Genomic DNA, 26,174 nt, shown 5'->3' with positions numbered 1-26,174 from the left:
ACAAGGCTCTGATTTCCTAATAAGCCCTTCTGTGTATCAAGCTTCTGTATTCAGTTACATGTGCCATCATAATTTTGGTTTTGGGGCATCCATGTGAGCTGACTGCAGTCTGGCTTCCAGCACCAGGCGTTTAAGGCACTCAGGCCATGCCAGTACCAGCACAACTTCCACTTCTGATGGGCTTTTGTATTGTTTGCTGTATTGTTTTAACTAGACAAGAAGACTTCTTCCAGAAACTGGACTTCATAGCAAACACAGTGGATTGGCTGCTACTATATAGCTGAACCCGTAGCTTTACAATCTTTTATCTGCTCTGTATTTTGGACTAGACTAAGCAGCCAGTGATCAATACAAAGAAGGAAACGCCATTGATTTTTATTTTCCTCAATAAGGTCAATATGAGTAAAGCCTGGAGAGGAGAGTTAGCTTTGGGTAGAAGTGATATTCTCCCTCTCCCAATCCAAAGCACTGTATATATAAAAATTCATTTTCTGCTTACCACATAAGCTAACTGGAAAACTCGGAGATACCAGCGTTTCCATGGAAGAAGTCAGCACTGGCAAGAAACAAATTATAGTTTTCAGCCCATCATAGCTATCAGTAACTAATATGAGGAAACTTAATACTGTGTTGAAAGCCCTGATTTTCCAGTACTTTCTACCTATTGATGTGGATAAAGGGTTATTGCTCTTACCTGGATATATTATAACATCAGATGTGCCACTTTCAAGAACAAAGTTAAGTATCTGCTGAGGAGGATCTGCAAAGTCTGTGTCCTCTTGGCTCCCTTCCGTGCTGACAGGTAGACACTCTGGAATCAAAGGTGGTGATGATCCTGAAATGAATGCCGAGTAATTACTCTTCTGTTTTTAAAGGCTCTAGGTTTCTAAAAGTTTCTAAGAAATAAAAGGCTTTCTCTAAGCTACTTATCCTTTCTGGCAGCTTCTGGGCAAATATGCCCAGTGGAAAGGTCATGAACCAGAACTAATTAGGTCCATAGAATCCACTAAACAAAAACTCTTAAAATGTACGGCAAATGTGAAATACAAGGGACTATCCAGCTTTTAATGATGCTGGGGTTTGATACTACAAAGAGAAATTTTATTAAGATAAGGAAAAGTGCTTTAGGCAAAGTCTGTAAATTTATGGACCAGAGATACAGAAGAAAGAAAATGCATAAATATTACGTATCTGGATGAATTTTACCATCCTTTGCACTATAACTTTCCCACATTACTGCACACACAGCAGGTGCTAACAGCCAACAAGCTTCTTCTCTCTGAACACACACTCGAAAGTGTTTTTGATGATGCAGTGCTTGCAATTTAATCAGCCATAGCTCTGAGTTTCTGTAGGTGTGACAGAATTTCTTCTGCTACTTTGTGCTGCTTCAGCTAACATCAGATACTTCAAGGCTTCTAACTCATCCACTGCTTTTTGGTTCCTTTCCAGCATAGATTTAAGAGTGAAAGGTGTTGAATTGTGCCTTTGTCACTAGCACTTGCAGGTGTACCATGGGCACCCTCTGCTCCACAACATGATCAAGGCAAGGGGGCTACACAGCCCATCACCTGGATTAGTACTCAGTTTTTGTGAACAAAACTACAACCTAAATTTTGCTCTACTGTTGCAAATACCATTGTCCTGCAGTCCTTTACAAGCCTCTGGAGAAAGAAGATTTGGAACTAAACTAAAATTTATTAATGAAATTTTGGTGATTTCCTATTCTTAAGACAAATATTTAGATTAGCACATAGTAAATAACTCCATTATCTTATTTATTAACCTGCACTTCACCAATTAAATGAAAGACTCATTCTGTTTCATAGGGGCAATGCACTTCTAATTTCCCTTGAATAGTCTGCATTCTTTTAGTGACTGCCACACTTTATAGTGCTTGAAACAGCTGCTATACTTGTTTTCCCTGCCACTGTTCATGGTCAAGGATCAGATTTATAAGAGCATTCCCCTTGTATAAATCAACCTGTGTACAGATGCACACCTACAGCTTTACTGTACATACCAGGAATTACAAAACTTCTTTCCAGCACATTGGCAGCAGGAACAGAAAAGGACATGTACTGGTTAGTTAGTGAGGTGGAGCTGGCTGGATGGCTGTTGAGAGGCATAGTTAAGAAACCGCCATTCCCTGCAGGCACTGCAGGTCCTTCCACTTGAAAACAAAAAAAGGCAAAACAAAAGGAGAAAGTTATTTCATTGCTGGAAGTTCAGGGCCCCAAAGAAGAGGTCTCAATAGATACCATAAACCACTTGAATCTGATCAGTTGTGTTTTGGTTTTCCAAAAGCAAGAACAATTCACAAAGCTTTCTGAAATTTACTCAGGTCTTAAAATCTAAAATGGATTTATGAAACTCTGTAGAAGAACAATTTTTTTTTTTTTTCCAGTAGTTTGCTCTTTTCATTTTCTTCATCTTTCCTGGCCCACCTTCTTCCTAGAAACCTTCAGATGTGTTTAGATGTAAATGATCTTACACACGGATGACTGACAGATAAGAGATGACAAGGTCTTACATTGGTTGTACTAAGTTTCCCAAGCACAGGCTCAAGGACAACTGAGGACCTTGACTCTCTACTTAGACACGACAGTGCTTGTAAGGATAACTAGTCTGTGTTAGGAGGGTTTCCCAAGGAACAGTCACAAACACCTGAGTGTTAAGAGATGCAACTTCCCCGCAGCACTTGTGTTATTTTTCCAAGAGGACAAACTGGGAGGGACACTCATGTGCATTGTGTGGTTTCATCTGCTAATCACAAGCTTCTTACAAATCAAGTAAGATACACTTGGTATATTGAAGTAGTTTGCTAGTTTCCTTGGTTTTGCCACGCCCTTATTCTCAGAGTTGGTTTCGCTTTTCTTCCCCCCCCCCCCCCCCCCCCCGCCAAGTCCAGCAGCAACAATGTTTCTATTTAATCACTTTCTGCAGTCTAATGTTTTATCAGGAGCTACAAACCTATGTGAGTTTTGTGCCACTATAGTGTACACTGTCACCTGGAATGCGAGCTCTTTAGGGTGGGACTTGTTTATGATCTTTATCAGGAACGGATGTATTATTTTGTTACAGGAATCTCTCATTTTTACTGTGGTATAAAAAGAGACTTTTAAAAGTGTTTTCAGCTTGTATGTAAATCAGCATATGGAATTGCCATGTGATTTCCTAGCTAAGGATTGTTGCGTTGCTACACTCAGATCAGGTGCTGTTATAGCTAGCCACAAAGAGTCAGGCACATCCAAAGTTTAATTTCCTTCAGTTCCTTTGAACAAATCTCATCCTTGGCTTACCACTCTGAACTTCACCGTAGATAGTCTTACACTTCTGAAGAGCTGATGTATGTGCCTATGCAGGGTCATACTGTGACACATTTTATGACGGGTTAAAGAAATTCCTGATTTTGTCACGTACCTCGTCTTTCTGTCAGTTAGAGTTTTTGGACCCGGTTCTTATAGTACCTTATGTATAGATTCCTTCCCTCAGCACCCTCATTGGGTCAAGCAAGGTAGAGAGAATGATAATACTCTGAGCACTTTCAGGAAAAGGATGGGCGCAGCTTCCCACAGCCCCTGTTAGCTCTGTGATGATAGTGTACACTGGAATGCAAGCTCTGTAGGGTGAGGCAGTTTTTCTGTTTTGGTTTTGTTTTTCGTTTGAATAGGAACTGATGTGCTATTTCCTTACTGAAGACTCACATTGTTAGTGTGGCATAAATATAGGCTTTAAAAAGTGCCAAATCTATAAAGGAATTTAAGAAGACAAAAGGTAATCCACCTTTAATGAGTACCAACTGCCAGGAACCTTACTTGTGTCTGGACAACTACAACCAGCAGGTACCAGTTCCGTAGGAACTCTGATTACCTTTCCAGCAGCTAATTCTGCTCAAGCGCCCCTAGAAGTCCACATGAACGCTGGAAAACCAGCGTGGGTCCCAGTGCATGTGTGTGCTCTCTAGGACTTTCTCCAAGTCCATGCCAGTTCCTCAGCAATCACCAGCCTGAATTTTGCAGCGGTGCAGTCCCACAACCCAGATGCTCTCTGGATGGCTCCTGGGTTACACGCTGGTTTTGGCTGCCCATCCTGGCACGTACATGGCCCATGGGATTTGGTACAGTCAGAGCTCCCCTTAGGAAGCCTGGGAAGTAGACTGCCATACGGTAACACATATGTTGCTTCCAAACACAATAGAAGATATTCATCCAAAGGTGCTTGTTCTCATGGGGATTTTGGAAGAGAATTTTGCTGGTTTAGCTCTCCCCGAGATAACCATTTGGGCTACAGCTGGGTAAGAACTTTAACATCAGTTTACACCTAGGGAACAAGATACAGCCTGCCTGCTGCCACAGGTACTGCCCTCCAGATGGTCTAACGGCGTGCGACACCTAGACATTTCCCTTTCTCCCACCCTTACTTTGGTTTAAAGGACTGAATATCATGGCCTGGGCCAAGAAGCCATCTCTGCACAATTATTATTCTCACTAGGATGTTTCACTGGATTTTTGGAAGGTGTCGCACTTAAAAGAAAAGAGAGTCAAACCCAGGAAATGCCAAACTATGGCCCCAGTCACATGAGCCAGCATAAACAAAAGGTGTACATGATAAAAATTACAAAGTTTGGCACCACTCAGTTCTCCATTGTTCTGCTTCCTTCTCTCAGATGGATTTAGAAAAGTTCAGCTGTGCTTCTGCTGATGCTAAGGAAGTTTTCTATCAGCCAGCAGGACAGTGTGCTTTTGAAGCATAAGGATCCAACTCTTTCCAGGCTACCACATAGTTGGTCATAAGATGCGTATTTTAATAGCTACTGATAAGAGGGCACAGACTTGGTGCATTATGAAGTAGCCAGAGGTGTGTAATAAGAATGTGATTCTACAGTGATTTTCACTCTGCTGGAAGTGGAAACACGAAAATGCACAAAAATGCTGTAACATGAAACCTGTGAGAGCAAACTTTCCCTAGAAGGCAGAGTTCCAATACCTAACAGAGGATGAGACTTTGGAACACAACACAATATGTTCAATAATCTTATCCTATTCAGCCAGTAACTTACCAATTTTCTTGTATTTGGGTTCTGAGGCTTCAGAGCAACTCTCTGCAGAGCCTAAGAAGGCTGAAAGAAAAACAGAGACAGCAAGTGATAAAAATTGAACCAGTTTGGTAATTTTAAGTTTCCACCTCGGAAACTTATTTAAGCTTTTTAAAGTAGAAGGGGGTGGTAGGAGTTTCAATTCAGCTATTTCAGAACTGTACACATCTAATATATAAAATATGAATGTGAAAAGCTTCACATTATTTTACTATGTGAAATTTCAATTAGGCTGCAAGATTTTTGTGCTAGTAATCAAAGATTTTTGCTGTTGTTCTCGTTATTAAAGAGGGAATCATTCAGCTAATGCTTGCTAAGCTATAGGTACACTGAAAACAAAGTTAACATTGTCACACAGATGATTTTAAAAGGGAAGAAACACAACATGCTTAATGTCATGTTAGAGGAAAAGAAAATCTGTGAATTGTAAAGAATATGCTTGGGGGAGTTGTTTTCACTTCCAGCCCACACAAGATAAGCAAAATCAGGAGAAGCACATCTGGCTGTATCAGTGAAGAACTACATGAGAGATGCACTGAGGCTGTGTTAAAACCAAAGCACCATAATGCAGATTTAGAATTCAAACACTACAGCCTTTCAAACTCTCACTGGTTTTCACTTACGTCGTTTGTGACATTTCTGCATCTTTATGTCAGTAAATTTCTCAGTGTTTTCATCAGTCATTTCATCCCAAATAAGGTTCCCTGCTAAAAAACATGAAATATTGCCAAATGTCAACCTTTGTTATCCTAGAAAAATTACAGAAAGAGGTAAAAGCAAGAGAAACACACCAACAGGCAAAGATGAAATATGTTGCAAACAAAAGACGAAAAAAAATAATGCGATAAAACACATATCCACATCATTAAGATTTAGAAAGCCCACTGAGCTATGAATACAGATTCTGTCACCCAGTGTTAGTTTCTGAACGGCAAAATATTAATCTACTGTTACAAATTCAGTGGCTAATAAAACATCAGTGCTTCTCAACGCTCTAACAATAAGCAAAGGATAAAACATCACAGTGTAAAGTTACTTATTTTTATACGAAAAGGGTTAGTTTCTAAGAGACAGAGTAAAGGGTTCTAAACAGATTTTATATTTTGTTTTGTAAGAACTGTGAAGTTATCCATACCATTCTTCTACTGCAAATACTTAAGTATTATATCTTGTTTCCTCTAAAACCAATATAAATTTTGTCATTAGGTGCAAAAATCCTCAAATTCTAAACACACCAGGGAGCAATAAAAAGCATTTTAAAAGTCAGAATTGTCCTAGGTAAGGACTGACCTTTGGTAAGTTGTTCAAAATTACCTTGCCCAAACATAAAACAGGGTATATACAGATTCTGTGAATCTTTCTGATTCTACACATTTCCCAATGGCCAAATATTTATTTTTATATATATATATATCTATTCTGAAATAGCAAACAGCTGTATTTATGCCACTACCAAAACAATGATTTTATACCAAAAGTCAAGCAATTATCTCTGGTCAAGCACTGAAAGAAGGAATCATTTACTATGGGTATATTATACAAGTGCTGCAGTGATCAGGGAGAGAAGTAAAATTTGACATGCTTCCTCAGGCAGGTCTGTGCATCCTGGACAGAAATAAGTGCACAGGAACTCCATTTATACACATGCAAGGTTCTCTGGGTGGGTCAGATTTAATGAACTTACATATATCATCCATGCTGTGCTCAGAATGAGTCTGATGCTAATTGAGGGCACATACTGCACTAGGCAGTTAAGCCATGCATGCACTATGGCCATGCTGACGTGATCAGAAATAAAACTGCCATCTTTGAGAAAAGACTGCAAAAATACAAATAATCCTCAATGTTTGCCACGAAAATCATGGGACACAGTTCCCAGGGGAAAAAAAGGGGATACCAGATGTATAGAAACTTTACTGGTGTCTAATTTTGGGGGGTGAAGTACAGTGCAGATGTTAGCCAGAACACAGTCAAGGAGAAAATTAAAATTTGCCACATAAATCTTACCAAAAGGATCTTCTATCAGCTTCTCCTGATGATCTTTGAGCACATATTCTGCTAATTCAGCTATCAAGAAGGAAAAAGAAAAAGGAACACAGTAATGACACAGTGAATTTCACAGTAAAGCTCTTGTAAGCTTACCATCATTAACAGAATTCTGCAGTATAAATGAAACTGAAGAGTTAAATTAAGTTTTTCTTGTAAATTGTTCAGGAAATCAAGAACATGAGAAAGGAGAAGTTGAGACAGGAAGTATTAAGCAGAAGGAGCCATTAATAGAGAGATTTTCCCCCAAGAACCACACGCTACTGTTCATCTGTTTCCCCACCACACACAGGTTTAGGTACCCTGGCTAGAAGACGGACCATGCATGAGGGACCGGCCACTTGAGTATATGACGCTGTTTTAGATTGAAAATGGAATTTGTTAGAAATAGCTATAGCAAGTGATTGGAAAATAATGATTTAAAAAACAAAAATTGCTTTCATACCTATTCTTGCGTAAGCGTCTCTGGTGTTGGAACAGAGACACAATTCATCCCCATTTTCACCATTTTCCAGTGTATATGGGAAATCCATATTATTGACCTGATCGTTATTGCTGGCATCAACTTCAGGATCTAGAATTAAAAAGGAGTACACATCAGCTCAATGAATGCCATAACCAAGGAGTAAAAAAAACAGATAGCAGGACACACAGAAAAGGCAGATTGGTTACTTCAGTGTAAGGCTTTGGCTCTTCATTGTGTGCTGGCTAAATAGGAGCAGAACAGAACTCTCAGTAATTTATAGTCACCCAAACATCAACACTTTTCTTTTGCTAAACACTGAGACATTATTTCTCCTAGTAAAGAAAACAGCTCCAGAATCTAGGGCCTACACACATGGCCCGGACTCATCCATACTATTAAACCTTCTCATTCTTTAGGCGATGGTGGTACCATCCAAACTCCTGTTCAGAACAATGCTGGGTGCACACTAACCCCTGAACTGCAGCTACAAATTCCCTGTGAAGCTGCTAGTTGGCCAAGGCCAAACACACACCCAGGACCACAGTAATGTCTTCACAGCAGAGATGTTCAGTTTCCAGTTACTGGCACCATGTCCTGACAGTGTTCAATTTATCACTATCACCTCAGACATTGCTAAGGCTTGAAAGCACATTCAAATCAGTGAAACATCTCTGATACGACAAGTCAGTCCTTGATCCCTAATTCATCCTACTTTCAGTCACTGAGCAGTGAAGCCATGGGAGTGAAGAAACACTCCTGTGGGTGCTACTAGCAGTCAGAAGTTGAGAAAGCAAAGCTCAGCCTGGAAAATAATTAATCACAAAGATGATTCCAGATTCTGGTGCTCAGTCCTCTACCAATTTGCCCATGTACCTGCTGACGCTGGTCACTCATGAAAGCAACAAGGATGTGAGGTGGTATCCTCCAATTTGGTGCTGTTTTACACCTGTTGGGCACAGAGCTATAGGACTTCAAACCTGGCGTACATCTGTTCTCATTTCATTGCCACTTTCAACCCACAGTCCCGTTCATTTCTTTAAAATGAGCTCAGCTATTGCTCCACAACACAGTCAGCAGCACAGATACACTTTCATACTTCTATGCCAGCAGACTCAGGGGGAGCAGAATGTTCCCAAACCTTCACACAAATTCAGGAGCAGAAAGTTTGAGAGCCAGGGCAGCCTCCTAATCTGATTATCTGTAGGAACTTACATACAAGAACCTATCATCTTTACACCCTGGCCCTTCTGCTTTCTCCCCTGTCACAGAATCATAGAATTGTTGGTCTGTGCCCCCAAAAGTTGTAAAACAGCACCTGGCAGTGAAAGTCCATTGTGTTGGTGCCTTAGGATCTCAGAAAGCTCTAGAAATGCTAGTTTGTTTGCAGACTGGCTTAATCACAAACTCATCGAAAAGTCTCCCTTTTGCAAAGCTTTTGGCTTGAAACTACAAAAGTGTTGACAATTACACTTGACCAGCTTACAACAGAAATGTTTGCAAATAAATTACTTCCATGAATGATATCCAAACCAAATGCATTAGACTCACACCTTGATGAGGGACAGTGCAGGAAGTTGTAAATATGTACAGTTTACAAAACACGATAGTTTCTGTAAGCAGTCACTGTTATATATACAGATACAAAGTTATCATGTTGTGAGACCAAATGTCTGCTGAATTTAGACCAGCCACCATGATAAACTGCCATTATATGGCTATATAATTGAGAGGAGACGGTAATAACTCACAGCATGATGACTAAACTAATCAAGTATTTTTTTAGTGTTTTACTAACCTGCACAGAAGACATCATCTTCATTTCCAGATAACTTTGGATCAAGGACAGTATACAGATACAATGGATCGATGTCACTGTGCAGCAAACCAAGACAGCCATTCTCAGACAGAAGTGCTGAATCCATGATTTGTCCCTTGCTGTCTGAAATCAAATTGTAAAACAGTTAGCTATGACAAAGCCACAGATTTTGTCAACCAAAACTACAAGTCCTGTACTGTGGCTTTCTGTTGACATGACACTGAGATCTGATGGCTGTGGAACCGGTATTGCTTACCAAGTCTTGCATTGAGTTATAACCCTGAGTTACTTACATTTATAGATCCAGATACAGCTTGCAATTAGACTTATCTATTTTTCACTCCAATCAGGGCAGTGGGTACTGCAGTCTGACCACCTGGACTAAGAACGTCAAGTATTGAATAAGTCACAACTCCATGAGAAGACAGCAGTGAAGAGGATGGAAGAAGAATCCCATTCTTTACTGTCAGGACAACTTCTCAGGGGAAGGAGCTTCTGGCTGGGATGCTACACCCAGTTGCTAAGCCTTGGAGATGGCACTAGGAGACATCTCCTCTGCACAAGAAGGAACAGTGAAAGGTAGAACATTTACTTTATATCATTCTTTCCCAAACCATCTGGTTGTTTGTGTACAAAATAGCATGGTCACCTTGGGAATTAGTTTCTGGTAAAAGGGCACTCACTGGCATTTTGGAATCTATCACAATGATTTTGTAGTCAATTTTCTCTCGCCCTCAGAACTCATGTGTGTACCTACTCATGAGCTGGGAATCAGCACAGCCTTCCAAGCAGAGTGTCATACAGTACCAGATAAATTTGACTGATCCAGGGTGCTCCCTGTCCCAGTCACCCATGCTTAAATGAGAACTGCTTAGATTGCTGCAGCTGCCTTTCTTCATAAAGTTTATCTCTTCCTCCACCTCTTTTTAAATCTCTTCTATTTCCTTCCAGTTACTGAAGTAGGCACTAGAATAAACACAAACATTCTTCCTGGATATTCTGCAGGTAGTGAAGTAACACTACTTGTTGGTTATTCATTGTTTTTATCAAACTATTTGAAAAACAAATATTTGCTCTTCAGTGTTTACAGATCACTGATATGAATGCCAACTGGGCTGGCAATCCAAGTGATTTACTCCACCATAGTACTGAGGTGCCGGCATGAAATGAATAACCAGCAACATTTCCAGACCACATGCTGTTAAAATAGACCATGCACCACAGCCATGAAAAGTTTCAGCTTGGCATCAAGCAGCATCCTTTGCGACGAAGGACAGCTGTAACACACTCTCAGATGTTCTGCCTGTAGCAGAATGTCCTTGCTGTCCCCAGCTGCACGCCTGACCCTTGAGGTGTGCAAATGTGGAGCAACCTGCTGTACCATGAACTCTACCTGCAACATGGAAAAAGAGAAACACAGCTATCACTGCAGCTCTGCTGAGAGAGGCAGAGCAGCCCTGGTCACACATTACCACGTGCTGCTTTGTTATAAATGAATCTTCATTTCTCTTACCCCTCTATGGGGCTGTCCCTGTGAAACGGCTCAGAAATGGCCTCTCTGCCTTCTGCTGCAGAAGACACCAGAGTCTAGAGCCAGAATTCAGAACAGCAGGTGGACACAGTGAAGTCCCACAAGTAGGAATAACCTACACTCAGGTAGTTCTCCTTGTTCATGTTGTGTGGCCTTGTTACATTACCAAAATCATCAAAATTTGAAATTGTTTCTTGCTGTGCTAAAAATGAAAAGCAGAAGTTGACAAACCTGCATGAGAACCAAGAATGAGGTTATAAACACACCAGATTAAGTTTTCAGTTTGTTGCATCATTTTGCTTTGCGACTTGCTTTGTTGAATTAATGTAAAATCTAAACAAAGTTTGGCCTTTCAGGATGCCAGGTTGCCAGACTTGGCAAATAATGCTATAGAAGCATTACCTCTGGGCCAATATAATTTTGGGGTTAGAGAGAAAGAAGTAATTGGGCAGAAGCCATAACAGGAATGCAAGTTCAGTGATTAGTAAACTGCTTGATTACAGCAGACAAAGCAAAGGGCAAGCCCTATGGAAAGAGACGAAGTAAGACTACTTAATCATCATGGAAATGCTAAGCTTCAATTAAGTCATAGTCGTAAGAGCTTCTGTTGTTTTCAGCCTCTCAACAGCATTTCCCTGTGGATAAATATGTAAGTAATGCAAAATACTTTTCAGCTACCATGGTCAAGAAGTCAGGAAGCAACCAAGAGGAAGTCTCACCAGTGCCAAGACAGGCCAGAGAGCTGAAAATCTGAACGTAAAAGGTGCTATGACCCAGGAACACAGGAGTGAGAGCGACACAGCCTTCTCCCTTGGGAAGAATGAAGATTGCCACCCTTTCAAGAATGAAAAACTTGATTACTTGTCTTTTTTGTTTCATCAGTTTGAATGGCCCTCAGTTTACCCTCTTTTTTTCTTAATTACTTTGGTTTTGACACAAATTTATACATAGCTGTCTTTCTATTAACTACACTGGATTGAATTTTTGCAAGTTGAAAATTTCCACACTGAGAGAGCCAGAGGCAAGAAGAATTAGACCTCAGGGTCATCGAGGGTTTGCTGGGTGTTGTAACTGAAGCACACAAACTGAAACTAGACATTACCAAGCTTGTTTACAACTGCAATTCCTCTCCCAGAGCTTCCCCTTTTTCCTTGCAGCATCCCAGCAATCCCCTATCCGAGACCAAAGATTAATAAGCTCTGCACTGCTCAGCACTTTCTCTGTTGTTTCATACATGATTTTAAGTTGGTTTACTGACAATACATTCCCTTTGGGGTCCCACACAGTGCTGCCTAACTGGGTGTCTGGCACATTTTCACATCAGAGGACTAAAAAAATCTCCAAATAATTTCAGTGTTTGGGCTGTGAACGCTAGAGCCAGCTCTCGGGGGGAGGAAGCTGGACCCCGCACGGACCTGCAGGATGAAAGATCCAAGTCCCCGAGGACACAGGTGCCCTCCCTTGCAGCACAAAGTGCATGTGCTAGGCAGGGCAAGGCAGGATGTACTGCGAGTGTATGGCCATGCCATTCAGAAAGTTCAGCCCTTTCTTGTTTGAACACTGGTTAAGACAGATTTCTTTCTTTCTGTCTTTAAATAAGACCTTTCAGCAGATTATACACTCCAGCTGCATCACTGTACTCCGTATAGTTCCCTTTGCATTACCTGTGCAATGATTCAGTGCGCACCTGCGCCAGCAAGGGCTCTACCTGGGATGTGCTTTGTTTTGCTCCATATTCTGCATATACAGCACAACAATATGATTCACATCTAAGACTCTCAATGTTGGGTTTTTTTCAGGGCTCTTTTTAGAGGCCAAGTGATATCATATGAATTTAAAATGCTGGACAAGCAGTAAAAGAATTAGTGAACATCACTGTACCAGGAAAAATAATCCAGTTAAAGAAGGAGCAGGTGTTCACTTAAATCACATACAAGTCTTAAGAGTTAGATGGGGCATTTTTAACTTCTGAAGATAAGGGAGGTGGTTGTGATTTATCATTTTGCCCCAGTAATTTGATTTTTATATATGTCTTATAACAGGCTGCCCAGGGGGGTTGTGGAGTCTCCTTCTCTGGAGACATTCAAAACCCACCTGGACATGTTCCTGTGCGACCTCACCTGGGGCGTTCCTGCTCCAGCAGGGGGATTGGACTAGATGATCTTTTGAGGTCCCTTCCAATCCCAAACATGATACTGTGATACTTTAAAGGAACAACATGTTGAAGACTCCAGATAACAGGGTCTATTACTAAATAAAAAACAGATGGTATCTGAAAGAATGGAGAAGGATTATACAGACAATAATGGAGCATTTAGTCCAAAAACAAGGTGCATGCTTCTGAGAAGATTTGTTACAGGGTTTCCTTCCAAAAACCTTGTTGACATCTGCTCTGACAGATAATAAAATAATCTCCCACATGAGTACACAGGTTGAGAAAATGAAACTATGTAGAGTCATTCCAGGAACAGAGGAAATCCCCTTACAATTTTATTTTTGTACCAGTTTAGGAAGCTGAGGACAATTCATAAAAAAGAATAGTAGCGCCATGCAAATCACACATTTCTTAGCCAGAAGATGACATAACATTACAGCTCCAAGTCTCAGACTACAGAAAAATAAGAGAGTGGACTGCTGTGAAGATGGGAGGTTGAAAAATTAAACACAAAGATTGCAGGAAAATAACATTTCTTCAGCAACACCTCAGACCCATTAAGGGCTACACGTGAATCTGAGTGAAGCATGCTGACAAAAAACAGGTTATATCAAACTCTAAATAAAGTCCAGTGACACACTGGTACTCTGAGCTAAAAGCTCATTATCAGCAGCCACAATCTTAAAGCCTTTTTAAAATTTTTAAACAACTTTAGAGACTCTTCTCTCTTCTTTGCATCCCCCAGAGGTTATGTCACTGTGTACAGCACCCATACCAGGCAGGACGTTCCCTCTGTGCTACAGTCACCTGTCTCCCTTTCCTCTCCCCAAATCCATCGCTAACAATTGCTCCACTCCACAGGCACCAAACAGATTTTCCTTTCAGAGATGGTCTGATTATTGTAAACTGCAAGTAATGATGCTCAATTTATATTTAGCTTTGAAGGTTTTAGTTTCTATTTTAGATCCGTGAAAGGCTTATACATCTGGAAGCCAGTTTAACTTTTCCCATGGTATTACTTGATTTTACAGAAGATGTTACTTTTACCTACAGTCTTTATCTTGCCGATGGAGTGATGTGTTACTTTCCATGGGCTTTATAGTCTAAAAAGGCAGAACAGAGATGATGCTTGAAAAGAAGCTGCTTTATATTCTGCCACATTCCCCTTAGAGATGAGTTTAAAGAAGTTTTTAAAAGTATGAATATCAGATAAAAAGAGCTTCTGCCTTTCAATGAACTTAGCTGGATACTGACCAACACAACAGATAAAAGAAACATTACTGGCCTTGTGCTGGAGACAGCCGAGTTCAGGCAGACTCATAACGTGCTGTCCTGCAGGTGTCAGAGTTGTGATTTGAGAGCAGAATTTGCCTTTTCAGATCCCGTATCGCCTGGTGTGTCACAGCTGTGCCTGGCTCTCCCATCCCAGCAGCCACATGGAATAAAGCAGACACCTTGCCTATAAGCTTTTTTGGCAGAAAAAGTACATTTGCGCAGAGACTTTTTTCAAGACAGTATCTCAGCTCTCCTAAATGGGAACGTAAAGCCAGAAAAAGTAAAGCCAGTGAAAAAACTGGAAATAAGCCAATTTCTTCTACCAATCCTCAGTTTCACTTTCTATTGGAGCAAACATTTATACAAAAAACAAGTACGTTTTTAGCAAAGCCTGAAATAAACTATAGCAACCTTTTGGGCAAATAACGCAGCTAGCCACAAAACAAAATTGTTAAAAATTCTCCAAAATTTCACCTACATTCAGACCTCATCCTACTACTATTTCAAGCAATACAAGTCCAGATACCGATTATAGTTACCAATATCTACAAAAAGATAAGATGCATTTCCCATGAAAAAACACTGCATTCAAGAGTTGAGGAAAAACTGACCTTAGATAGCTGGACAGTTCCTGCTCTGTCACTCTGGATCCAGAACGCAAAAGTGAGAAGAGCTGCTATCACTGCCCAGGGCTTATAGAAAGTGATACCAGAGAGGAGGAAATGAGCCAGACCAGTTGCTGCAGAAAAGTTAAAGTCTTAGGGGGAATTCCATGGAGGAAAATTAAAAGGAACCTCCCTTCTAGCAAGTCCTGTATAGTAAACACGCTTACCTCTACCGGTTGATTCACAGCTAGGAGCTTGCACTTTTCACTAGTTACAAACAGACTGATACATTCCGTTGGAAGCCGAAATCGGATGAGAGCTGACAGTTACAATTTCTGGTGCTCCCCAGAATTCTTCCTTTCCTTCCTGTCCCAAAGCCATGCTGTTAGACAGTCCATCACTACGAATAAAGCAAGAAGCACGCAGACATTCTTACCTTGCAGCTCCCTTTGGTATAACAGAAGTGAAAGTATTTCTTTCACATGTTCACAGGCTCTACCAATACAAAAATTACTTTGGTATCTTGTTCAAGTGTCTCTTGCCATTGGCTCAAAATGATGAGTAGGACGTTCTATGCAACAGGAGCTTGTAAACCTTGTCTGGCTTACACACGGTGTTCAGGGTTTGCTTGTAGCAGCATCTGACAGAATGTTCATTCATTTCACCACCCTGCCAGCACTTACCTGGCGTAAGACAAACAAACTTTTGAAAACCAACTTCATCCATGAGTGTTCCTACCATGATGCCTCTATCTGCTGCTGTGTGGCTTCGCAAGCTTATTTGCCTATTTTTCTATTTTTTACCATGCATAGACCTACACAAATTAGAAATTAATTATGAAAGAGAATATATTCCCAAGTGAGCAAATACTTTTTGTAGTATTATTCCATTGGCTATGGCTTATAGCAAAAGTTCCACCAGAGTGTTTAGGAAGTGCAATTTGATGAAGTCAACGACATCCAGGACTTGCTGCTTCAGTAAGGCAAGTTTTTAATTAGCTGCTCAGTAACAAATGGCTTCTGCACAAGGCAGCAGGTGCTATAAGCAAAGCAGCTGCTGACCTGCGTAAGCCTCTTCCCTTTGCAGCGGAGATGCACTTCCACCAGGTTCCATGGGAACACGCTCACTGAGAAAAGATAAAGCTGTATCCCTCCTGGGAGCAGCTGATCTGTTCCCAGGGAGCCCAGCCTGCAATGCACAACAGCAGCCGATTTGGGCTCTCTAACCCACCAGGGACCTGTGTTCCTGGAATTCCTCTATGCACATCAGAAGAAAAGCAACATCTCAGTATAGCAGCATTCAGAGCAGAAAATAATCAAAGGCTGCACAACTACAGGTTCTGTATTTTAGCGCTCTGTTTTGATAGGACAATAATACAATCACTGCACGAGAAATCCCTACAAAATTTAAGAGGGTTATTTGTGAGCCCCATTGTAATGTGCAACACAACCCCACAAGGTACAAGCTCCTTTGCCAGCCCTGCAGCCAGATTTCTTTACCAGCTCTGAGGCAGAGCAGAAAGGATTTGCTGGAGCAAATGAGAGTACTGGGTCATCTAGTGCCTAGTCTATAAAGATGGGCTTAGAGGGAAAACAAGAGGCTGTGAGGCAGCTCAGAACGGCCTAAGACTCTCAGGTCACCATCAGCTTCTTTGCTTGGGTGTTTGTTGCAAAAGGAGGGAGCAGAACAGGTTGGTTAGTATGGAAGCACTGCAAACCAGATGTCAATAGTGCACTTTGCAAGAGGGAGAAAGCTGGGGCTTTTTTTGTCTAGAAATTGTAAAGATCTGTTTTGTGGTAGAAGAAATAGTTGCAAAACTATTAAGTAACAAGTGAGAAACCTGCTGATATCAGTCTGTTCCTGAGTTTTCTTTACAAGGCTTCTCCAGAGTGAAACAATGATTGAATGTAAGGCTGAAAAATTAACGGATTTCAAAAAGAAAGTCATAAAATAACTTGTTTCAAAGGAAGCTGAAGCCTCTAATACAATTTGAGTCATTTCCTGGTGAATTAATGTCTTTGAAACCACTTTCTTTAAGCCCATGTCTACTACAAAATCTAGAGAACAGTGGCAAGAGTTGAACATGTGATGGATGAAAACCAATGCTGCTTCTGAGGCACTTCAGCTTCCCTCTGTCATGTCCCAAACGTATGCAGGCTTTGTGACAGGGATACAGAGCCAGGCGTGACAGGATCAAAATCCCTGAACGGAGATTTTAGGTGCTACAATTAAAAAAATGAGCAGGAACAGATATATTTTCAAGCATTTCAGGGATTTAATTTAAAATAGAAGCCAGACTATATATACTCCCAGCATAAGTGACACTGGGCCACTTGCTATGATATTCTACAGTTAAAATAAGAATTCTTGGCATTAATTTGAATGTGTGTAATAATAGAGATAAAATCTTCCAGGTCAGTATTTTGTACTCTCAAACTACCTCAATTTTTTTCTCCAGCCTTTCCCCTTGAACTTTCACGCACGCCTCGAGAAGTGATGTCCAATACTATATTTTAGGGGAGGAAAAAATTCATACCCCTGATCATGTTCCATCGGTTTTGCAGGACTACCCCAATATTCTACTAAGCTTTCTTTTACTCTCTTTTACAGTTGCCTGGCTTTGTAAAAATCATTCTGAATGCTGTAATTTAAGCTGTGGTTCTGTCATTTTACAAAGGAGGGACAGTGTCAGGATTGTCCCAGAACTATTTCCGTTCTCCAACATACACATTAATCCTCTGGTGAGTCAGACTGAAAAGAGAGTTTACTGCCTCACAATTATAAGGTATTTTAAGGTATTACAAGTATTTTAAAGTATTATCAGGTATTGTAAGGTATTTTTATCTCTCCTGCCGCTCAAAACTCTTGAATCCATCCTCATAAGTCATTAGGTACATCCCCTGCTTAAACCTCTTACAGGCAGTGTAATTTTGTTGCTTATAGACATCTGGAATCTAAAGTTAAGAATATTTCTCCCATATATGATTGAAAAAGATAAAAGATTTTCCTCCATCAATTGCCAGCATGTGCCGCAAACAAATGCTACTCAGACTGTCAATGGCTGGCATGTCCACTGCGAAAAACTGACCTACTCAGGGTCTCTTTAATCTACTCTGCCTTTCTGGTTGTGCAAAAGGTGGCAAAGAACAAGCTTCATGATGGCCTGGCTATGAAAACGGGTATCTGTAGCTACCCTGGATGGGTGGATCTCTTCTTAGCTGCTCTTGCATTACAATCCGCTCTCTTCTCTTCCCCACCTGCTCTCCAGTGATGCACTTTGCACTGTGCCACAATGCAATCTCAAATGCAATAAACAAAAGTAAATCTTTAACAAAGCAAAAAAACAAACAAAAAATCTGATTTACCAGAAATGTACTTGCTTCCTGTTGGCTCATTATCTGTCACGTTTTGAGGCTTACTGCCACAGAGGTTTAAACAACACAGGGGAACCAAATCAGTCAAGTAGAGGTCCCATTTTTCCACAAATGTCAGAGATATCTTCCTTGCGAGGTCCTCTCTGTCTTTTTCGTGGAGCAAGGCTTGATGGTACTCCTTGGATATCACATCTTCTTTCAGCATGAAGTTAAGCAATGCGTGCTCATCAGAAGCTGTAGCAGCTGAAAGAATCTTCCTTACTCTAGGCAGGATCTCCTTAAAGAGATTCATAGCTGCATCTGAAGACGCTAGAAGGATGTCTGAGCAAAATCTGAACTGTTTCAATAAAATAAAATAAAAAAATCCACTCAGTCAGCATCAAAAAGATGAAGTGAAAAAAAAAAGTTAAGAGACTTTGGCCTGCAATAGCAGAGTTATTTCCTCATTTGATTAAGCCTTTAAATAACATTTCCAACAACAATTAACTTCTTGATGAAATGACACAACAGCACAATTCTTCAGAAAACACATTTTTCCAATCAACAACATGGTCATCTGAAAAAATAATTTTAAAATATACGTATCCCATGAAAGAAGGATTGCCACAGGTCGCGCTTTATCTCCTGGCCAAGGTGGAGTGTGGGTCCAGCAGTGGGCCCAGCAAGGTCCTTGCTGAATCCAAAAGCTTCAGCACAAAATGCATCCTCTGCAAGAGAGATAGGTTTAAAACTTGGAGACTCCAGTGTAAGGTTAGACATTACGTTGTGACCAAATTCTGCTTTCACTAAGTCGTATGGGTTAGAATCTGGGTGAAAACTTTGGGGTAAAAATTTCTCTCAAATCTGGCTCTGGTTTCTGCCATACCTGAATTTATTAGGAAGAAAAATAACTAGAAAACAAGCTTGGCCTGACTTCTTGGCCATATATTCTTATTCAAAGTTAACATATTTATACTCCAAGGGGTAGACACTTTCAGTTAAATTCCTTAAAGGGAAGAGTTTTTTGAGTCCCCAGATTAAATAAGTAGCAAATCTTCTGTACCGCCAAACACAATGTTAAAATACAGCTCCAAACCTATGACAACCAGAGCCTCAATTCAGCTCAAAGCTATTCAGAAGTCTTTAAGGTTATTGCCATCTTGAGTCATTTCTTGCTCTTCTGTTGTAGAGCTCAGGATCAGGCAATGTCTAATTAGGGCACTTCAAAGACTTCTTAATGCAATCAATAGTGTCTCACCTTTGTCTCAAGAACAATTTCTAACAGGGAGTAAAATAAAGAATGAGTGCCTTCAGACTGGATATCTTCAAAATTTTCAGTGAGAGCAGAGTAAAAGGAACAGAACAAATTATCTCAATCAGATCAGTAAAATGCATATCTAGGAGTATTTTTTATTGTTAAGAGTGCAAAGATCATTAACTGGTCTTCTATATTGTGACTGCCTGTATAACACAGAATAAATATATAAAGTCAACATGAGAAGGAAGAATATCACTAATTACCAGAATTTTCATGTATTTAAGAGAAGTACCTCTGAGCCAAATATGAACATCAGTCATGTTGTAATAAAAAATAAGGTATATAATTTATGAGCTGGGTTAAATAGATTCTAATAACATGGTTCTTATTCATAGCAGCTACATCTGCTAACAACAGTTTGTTAAAGATACAAAGTAAACAACTGGTTTTGCTGCAATATTTAAAACATGGTAAATTAATTTTCTCACCTATACAACCTTTTAAAGGCAATATGTTTCGCATTTCCAGGTCTTTGATCATGAAAATGTGTCTTATGAGACTCAAATATATAAAAAATAAAATCTAAAATTAAACAGATTCTATCCAGTGCTTGCTAATGCTGATTTATTTTCCTTATGCCTATTTCAAACTTTCTACTTAATGCTTTGTACAAGGATTTGCAGCAGCTTGTGTTTAGGCATTTTTACTGTTCGGGGAAGAAAACTTCAGGGTTTCAGAACAGTGGCAAAAGCATTATAAATATGGCAGTGGCTAAATAAACAGTAACCAACTACTAACAATTTGCTTTACACTACAGTTATTTTCAGCTTCGTTTTTAGATACCTGGCTCTTATAGCAGAACCTACAGCCTTGAAATAATTACTGGGGCAAAATTTCAAGGGCTCTCTGGGAGCTTATGGATGGGAAGTTTAAAATCCAGTCTGGTACATGGCTGCCTGAACAAGCCTGTAGGCTGAGTATGGGATAACTATTCAAATATAATCTAAATATTTTTCTCTTTATTTGCTACGAGGTTTTACTACCTTGACTATTGCCATGATTTCTTTTCACCATCAAACACACTTGAAAGTGGAGAAATAATCCCACCTGGTAAGAAAAAATGCACTGCAAGGAACTTACTAAATCTTTATAAAATGTTCAAGTACAGTACTGCAAATTCTGGTTAAGATCCAAAATAGCTTTGTAGAATAACAAGAACTTGCTGCACTTTCCAAACGTTCATGTTTATGTTCAATATCAGGAAATGTATGCAAAACACTGGAAAAATAAGCTCTCTCATTACCCAGTAGTATTGGTTTGACTTGCAGTGCAGGTAGGTAACACATTTTAGTGTAACTATATAAATGGCAACCGAGAAAAGCAAAATAATTTATTTTCCTTATGGAAAAGTAAATCCCTTGGATCTTTCATGAGTATTCTTCTTTCGCTCAGAATTTGTCTTTTAAATATATTTTCTTTTAAAGGTGCTGCCCACATTGACCCCAAAAAACCTGAAGAAACACTAGTTTCGTTGAAGTGTGAGTAGGAATAAGCTCCAACTCATTCAGAGGAGCGTTGCTCCTGGGGTATTACGTGAAAAGGACCGTTTCCCATAGCTTTAGCAGCATAAAACTGCACTGAATAAGGTGCCTCCACTTGTACTTTCCCACCTTGTGGTGCAGAACACATGCTGAAGCCAGCCAAGCGTTTGCCTTGCAGAAAATTGGGAAACACTTGCTATCACAGCAAAGCTGAATGAGTTTACCACAGCCTGGGGAAGAGAGGCAGTCTCAACATCAGCTTCTCCTGCAACCTGTGTGCTCTTGAATGGCTTCAACAGATTAAAAGAAAAAAAGTATTGTGTCCATTATTTGACCAGAGAGGTTTTCAGAAACCTTTCTCAGCATCATCAGCCACATTCAAGGCCTCTCTAGGCAGCAGTTCTCCTGACTGAGTCTCCTTCTTGATAGGAGGTGGAGACTTCAAGCCACATGAGAAGCTGTATATTAAAAGAAGAAACTAAATTTAAACTGTAATGCTCAGCAACTCATTGACCTGCTGCACCTTGGCTCTGCAAAAGCCTTGCTCAGTGCTCCAGGGCAGAAGTGTGTTTGACTGTGAGGGGCTATAATAATGTGGGAATAGTAAAATTGTTTATGTGGGCAAAGAACTCCCCTCCACAGGACAGTTACCTCCAGAAGCAGACAAGCAAGTGAGCAAATACCTTGTGACAGGTCATCACAATTGCCATTTAAGCATGAGAAAAGCAGATTTTCTGCAAGTGTTTCCACCTGCCAATGCGCCCAGGCAAAGCTCACCCTGAGCAGCAGATTATCACCCAAATACAATATAGTTTCTTCTGTTATGTCTAGATTTGAGACACATCAAAAGTGGGATTGGCTTTTCACAGGTGTTAAGATACAAAGATTTCAAGCTGATTCCTCTTTTACTCTTCCCACATGTTTTAAGGGATCCTGAAGAATTTTCCAAAAAGATCTGCAAGATCATCATCTGGGAGGAAACATGGTCTCTATATGGCTGTCCCCAGCTGTTGCTGGGCTATAGGCAAACACACCAAGCAATACTGTGCTAGGAGTCCTCTGCCTTGGACCACAAAACTTGTGTCTTGTAGCTAAAGCCAAAATAAGGGAAGGGGGTCATAGTGGCTCAAGCTTTGAAAACTTGATTCAAGTTCTAGTGCTGCTACAGTCCTAATTTGCAATTTTGAGAAAATAATTAAATGTGATTTCTATTTCTCTTTTTGTTGCTGCATTCACATGAATAAAAATAAACTTCTTACTATCTTGACACTAGATAAAATCTACTAAGGCTCATGATGTACCCAGATGCCAGGTACTGAAGGACATAACCTGGCCTACATTGGCACACTTTCAGCTGCTTCACTGTCCCCAGTAAAAATGGTGAAATGAATTGCTGAGATCTGAGATTATTTGGATTTCAAAATTAGCCATAGACTTTGGGCAGCATCATATTTACTTAGAAGTGATACTTCCCCTCAATGCAGAGAAATCAAAAGCACAAGTTCTCCTTTTTAACTTTAACTTTCCTCTTTAAAATGTATCATAGCACAAACAATGTGTGTGAAAAAGAGAACTAACTCATGCTGTACATTTTTACTATTTGTTGCTTATGTTGCTATTGTTTAGCATTTTCTATAGCTAAGGCATGTCTTTTCCTTTGGACTTTGAGAGGAAGACTACCATGATGATCCTTAAAAAGAGATACAGCTGCTGTGAAACATCACTCTTGTCTACATAAGCTGCGTGTCAGTTAAAGGGAATCCTTAAGAATGGCCAGTTGTGCATTGAATACAATTGGAAAGCAGGGAAATTTTTTAATGTCTATGAAAAATTGCTCAACCAGCAGTACATCAATGATATTCAGCCTGGATAGACAGAATCCCCAACAAAAATTCTGGTATGAATCCAATTTATGGCTAGAGGGGCTAAGGACACTGACTGCAAAATCAGAGCTTGAAGACAGAGCCAACAGCTCAGACAACATGGAAGGAATTTTCAAGGAAGTGCGGTTCATTCATAATACAGCATCTACCGAAACCAACAGGGACTTGGCAGCAGTGTCCACGAGCACTAGAGAATGCTGCCCCCAGTGAATATCTAATGACCAGCCTAGCCCCCGACTTCGCTACATTTGGCAAAGCTGGACTGCAGGAACTTAGTTTGGCTAAATCTTAGAATGGAGACTTTGGTTACTAGAGTGTCTTTCACTGTGCATACACACTGAGGATTTCCTACATAATTCTGCCAAAGTTTACAGCTCTTCATGTAAAATCTTTTATATCTAATTAGAAAATTACTTCCTGTAGGAAAGTAAAGGTGTGATATTCTGGAAGATGCTTGGAACACGAAAGGTCTTTCCTTTAGATTGTGGAGTTGTTTTACTTGGTTGGTTTTGGTTTTTTGTTTGATTGGTTTTCTGTGTGTGTTTTTTCAGGTTTTGTTTGTTGTTTATTTCTCCCTCGCTCGAGCTTGTTTTTAAAACTGTCTGATCAAATCTTTTCCCTCCTTCCTCACCTCAGAATTTGCTGTGCTTCCATTGATGTGTAAAAGTCCTTCAGCACCCTTCCACACCTGCCCTTCCAGTATCGCCTACCCTACTGCTCCCTGAACACCATGACGAGCCTCGGTGGTACAGCAGGAACACTGCAGCGAGACGTGGCTGGAGCCCACGGGGATGCACTGCAACACTGCTGCTCACATCACCAGCTTCTCCAGAACATGACATTCTCAAGCGAGGTTAGGAACTCAAAAGGTTGAGAATTTCCAATCTAGTAGGTTCAAAAAAAGGTTAGGGCCTCAAATATTTGTGGTCATTCAGAATCTCACAGAACTTTGGATAAGTGTTCTCAGAAGGCTGATGGAGCGAGGCTGGCTGAACAGAAGACCTGTTTAGATTCTGCTTTCAAATCCTGATAGACAGACTCCAAAGGGCATTTCTGCAGGGACGACCTTGGGTTCTACTTTTATTAGGCTGAGATATCAAAGTTTGCTGCCAGTCTGCCATTCAATGGAATTCTGCTGTTCCTCTAAAATATTGTATTTTAAGAACTCGTAACCCTCGCATTTTTGGCTTAGTAACATAAATAGCAACAACATCAATTTGCTAGCCCAGCTTGTGCAGTCCAGATTCACTGTCATGCCAAGAGGGCACAGCTACTGCAAAGCTCTCTGTGGAGAATTAGGCAGATATATGAACACAAAGACACAAAACTGTTTTCAGCAGCCAAGTATCAAATATTTTCTAAACTATCTTTGTGGTGATAGGCCTACATTTAAAGTATGAATTCCACTATTTTCTTCCTCACTTGAATACCAATGATTCATTGCTTTCACTGGCACCAGAATGATTATACTACAGTACGTCCTAGAACTTCCCAGTGGAAAAAAACCTGAAACAACTGAAAATTAGCAAAATATTGCCAGCTTAGCAATATTTTGCTAAAGCACTACTGATTTATAAGCATGCTGTTCTCTTATTATAGTATTTTTACTAGCACAATGTATTCCATCAGGAAGCCAACGACGGTGCTCTGCAAGCACACCATGAGCACCAGGACCTGCAGTAACATCCAGCGGCTGCCTGGCCGACAGATGGGGGAAAAGACCCTGAGAAAAGCTCCTGCTCCTTCCCTTGGCTTTCAAGAAGTGTGTGAGCATCACAAATGAACAGATCTCTTAGCAGTAGTTTTGGGGCAGACAATGCACAATAGCATTCATTTTGTTAACAGAAGGAGTTGTAATTTATCTATAGCTAAGAGCAAATTAAAAAAACTAATTATATCCTTTCTGTCACCACTACTGGACAGTACACTTGGTATATCGGAGCATGTGACAAGAAAAGCCTGTAATTCCCCTTACACTGAAATAATAGAACAAGAATGGGAAACAGCATACAAACGCAAACCCAAACCAACAAGGAAAACGACGTGTGCAAAACCACAGCCTCTGTCGAGTTTCAGAATGATGGAGGCAATAAAACTGGGCAAAAATACTATACTGGCAGTTGAAGAAACCATGTATTTTAGGGGCTTCCCTAAAGCGTTTCTGATTTTTGTCAACTAAAATGCACACCAGACACAAAAGCTACTGAACTCCACATCAGACACAGTAGCCCTACCTTTAGTCACTTGAATAACTTACCATGGCTTCCATTCCAGTATCTGTGCTGTTATTCTTGTAAGTGCAGACAGTCAACTTGGCACCACTAACACAGTCACAACACCTTCTCTTTCAGGAGCTCAAGGTCCAGGTCTCAGCAGCCCCGCAGTGTGGCTTCTGGGCTGCCCTGCCAGGGGAACTCTCAAACCCTCCTGCTGAAGCTGCTCTGCCCTGCAAGGATGAGGGACACACAGTTAATCCTTTCTCTGAGAAACAAAGAGGTTTGTGTCCTTGCCCTTCTTCCACAGTTTATTTCAGTTTAATTGGTGATTACTTACAGTTTTTAAAGATGTGTGGATCGTGAATTCATTTGTTTCACATGTGAAACAAATTCTGGGGAGTCGGGCAGAACAGCTTCCATGGGAACAGCTGTGGAGGCTTCAGCACAGCCCAGAGTGACCTCCTGAGCTGGGAGGCTGAGGCTCCTCACCTCCCCGGCAGTGGTAGGAATTGTCATCCCTTCCCAAGCACAGACTCCATTGTAAAAGGGGCTCATAGGCCACAGACATGAACCTGGATTTTGGTTTTGCCACAAGAGGCTGGGACCTGATCTCCAGGAGAGGTTCAGAGGTATTGCACAGGGAGCGAGATATCTCCAATAGCACCTGGTATACCATGTGAAGAACAGGCAGTCAATGTGCCAGAGCCCTTCCAAGGCATTTGATGTTCTTGTGGCTTCTGTGGGGGATCCTGCTACCTACAGACAAGTCCCAAGCACCTCTACGTCTTTGTATGATTCAGCACAGATTATGTGAATTTTAATCCCTCACACACCCCTTCAAGTTCTATGTGACTGAGTACAAGGAATTTCAGGGTGCTGAAACTATTCAGGAAACTAGAAAAAAAATGTGTTAACAAATTAAGGGAAGACA

At 40.6% G+C, this 26,174-nt stretch overlaps 1 protein-coding gene across 5 annotated transcripts in view; it reads right to left on the bottom strand.

The window, feature by feature from the left end:
- Nucleotides 1-18,658, bottom strand: part of CIITA (class II major histocompatibility complex transactivator) — a gene marked incomplete at its 5' end in the record, with an annotated part of 32,499 nt that extends 13,841 nt beyond the window's left edge. Inside the window, 9 exons of one of the 5 annotated variants that reach the window (XM_082064665.1) lie at nt 500-556; nt 695-835; nt 2,024-2,173; nt 5,063-5,122; nt 5,722-5,805; nt 7,106-7,165; nt 7,590-7,718; nt 9,406-9,549; nt 18,358-18,658. In XM_082064665.1, the coding sequence (XP_081920791.1) occupies nt 500-556; nt 695-835; nt 2,024-2,173; nt 5,063-5,122; nt 5,722-5,805; nt 7,106-7,165; nt 7,590-7,718; nt 9,406-9,549; nt 18,358-18,658 (1,126 nt within the window). Of the gene's footprint in view, nt 1-499; nt 557-694; nt 836-2,023; nt 2,174-5,062; nt 5,123-5,721; nt 5,806-7,105; nt 7,166-7,589; nt 7,719-9,405; nt 9,550-14,998; nt 15,094-15,219; nt 15,342-15,428; nt 15,469-18,357 lie in introns of those variants that run through there. The other 4 variants (XM_082064669.1, XM_082064668.1, XM_082064667.1 and 1 more) reach the window with 4 other exon arrangements.
- Between the last annotated feature and the right edge of the window lie 7,516 nt (nt 18,659-26,174).

Source organism: Streptopelia decaocto, assembly GCF_964273445.1.
Source record: "Streptopelia decaocto genome assembly, chromosome: 13".
Classification (NCBI taxonomy): domain Eukaryota; kingdom Metazoa; phylum Chordata; class Aves; order Columbiformes; family Columbidae; genus Streptopelia; species Streptopelia decaocto.
This window is presented reverse-complemented; position numbering and strand designations above follow the sequence as displayed.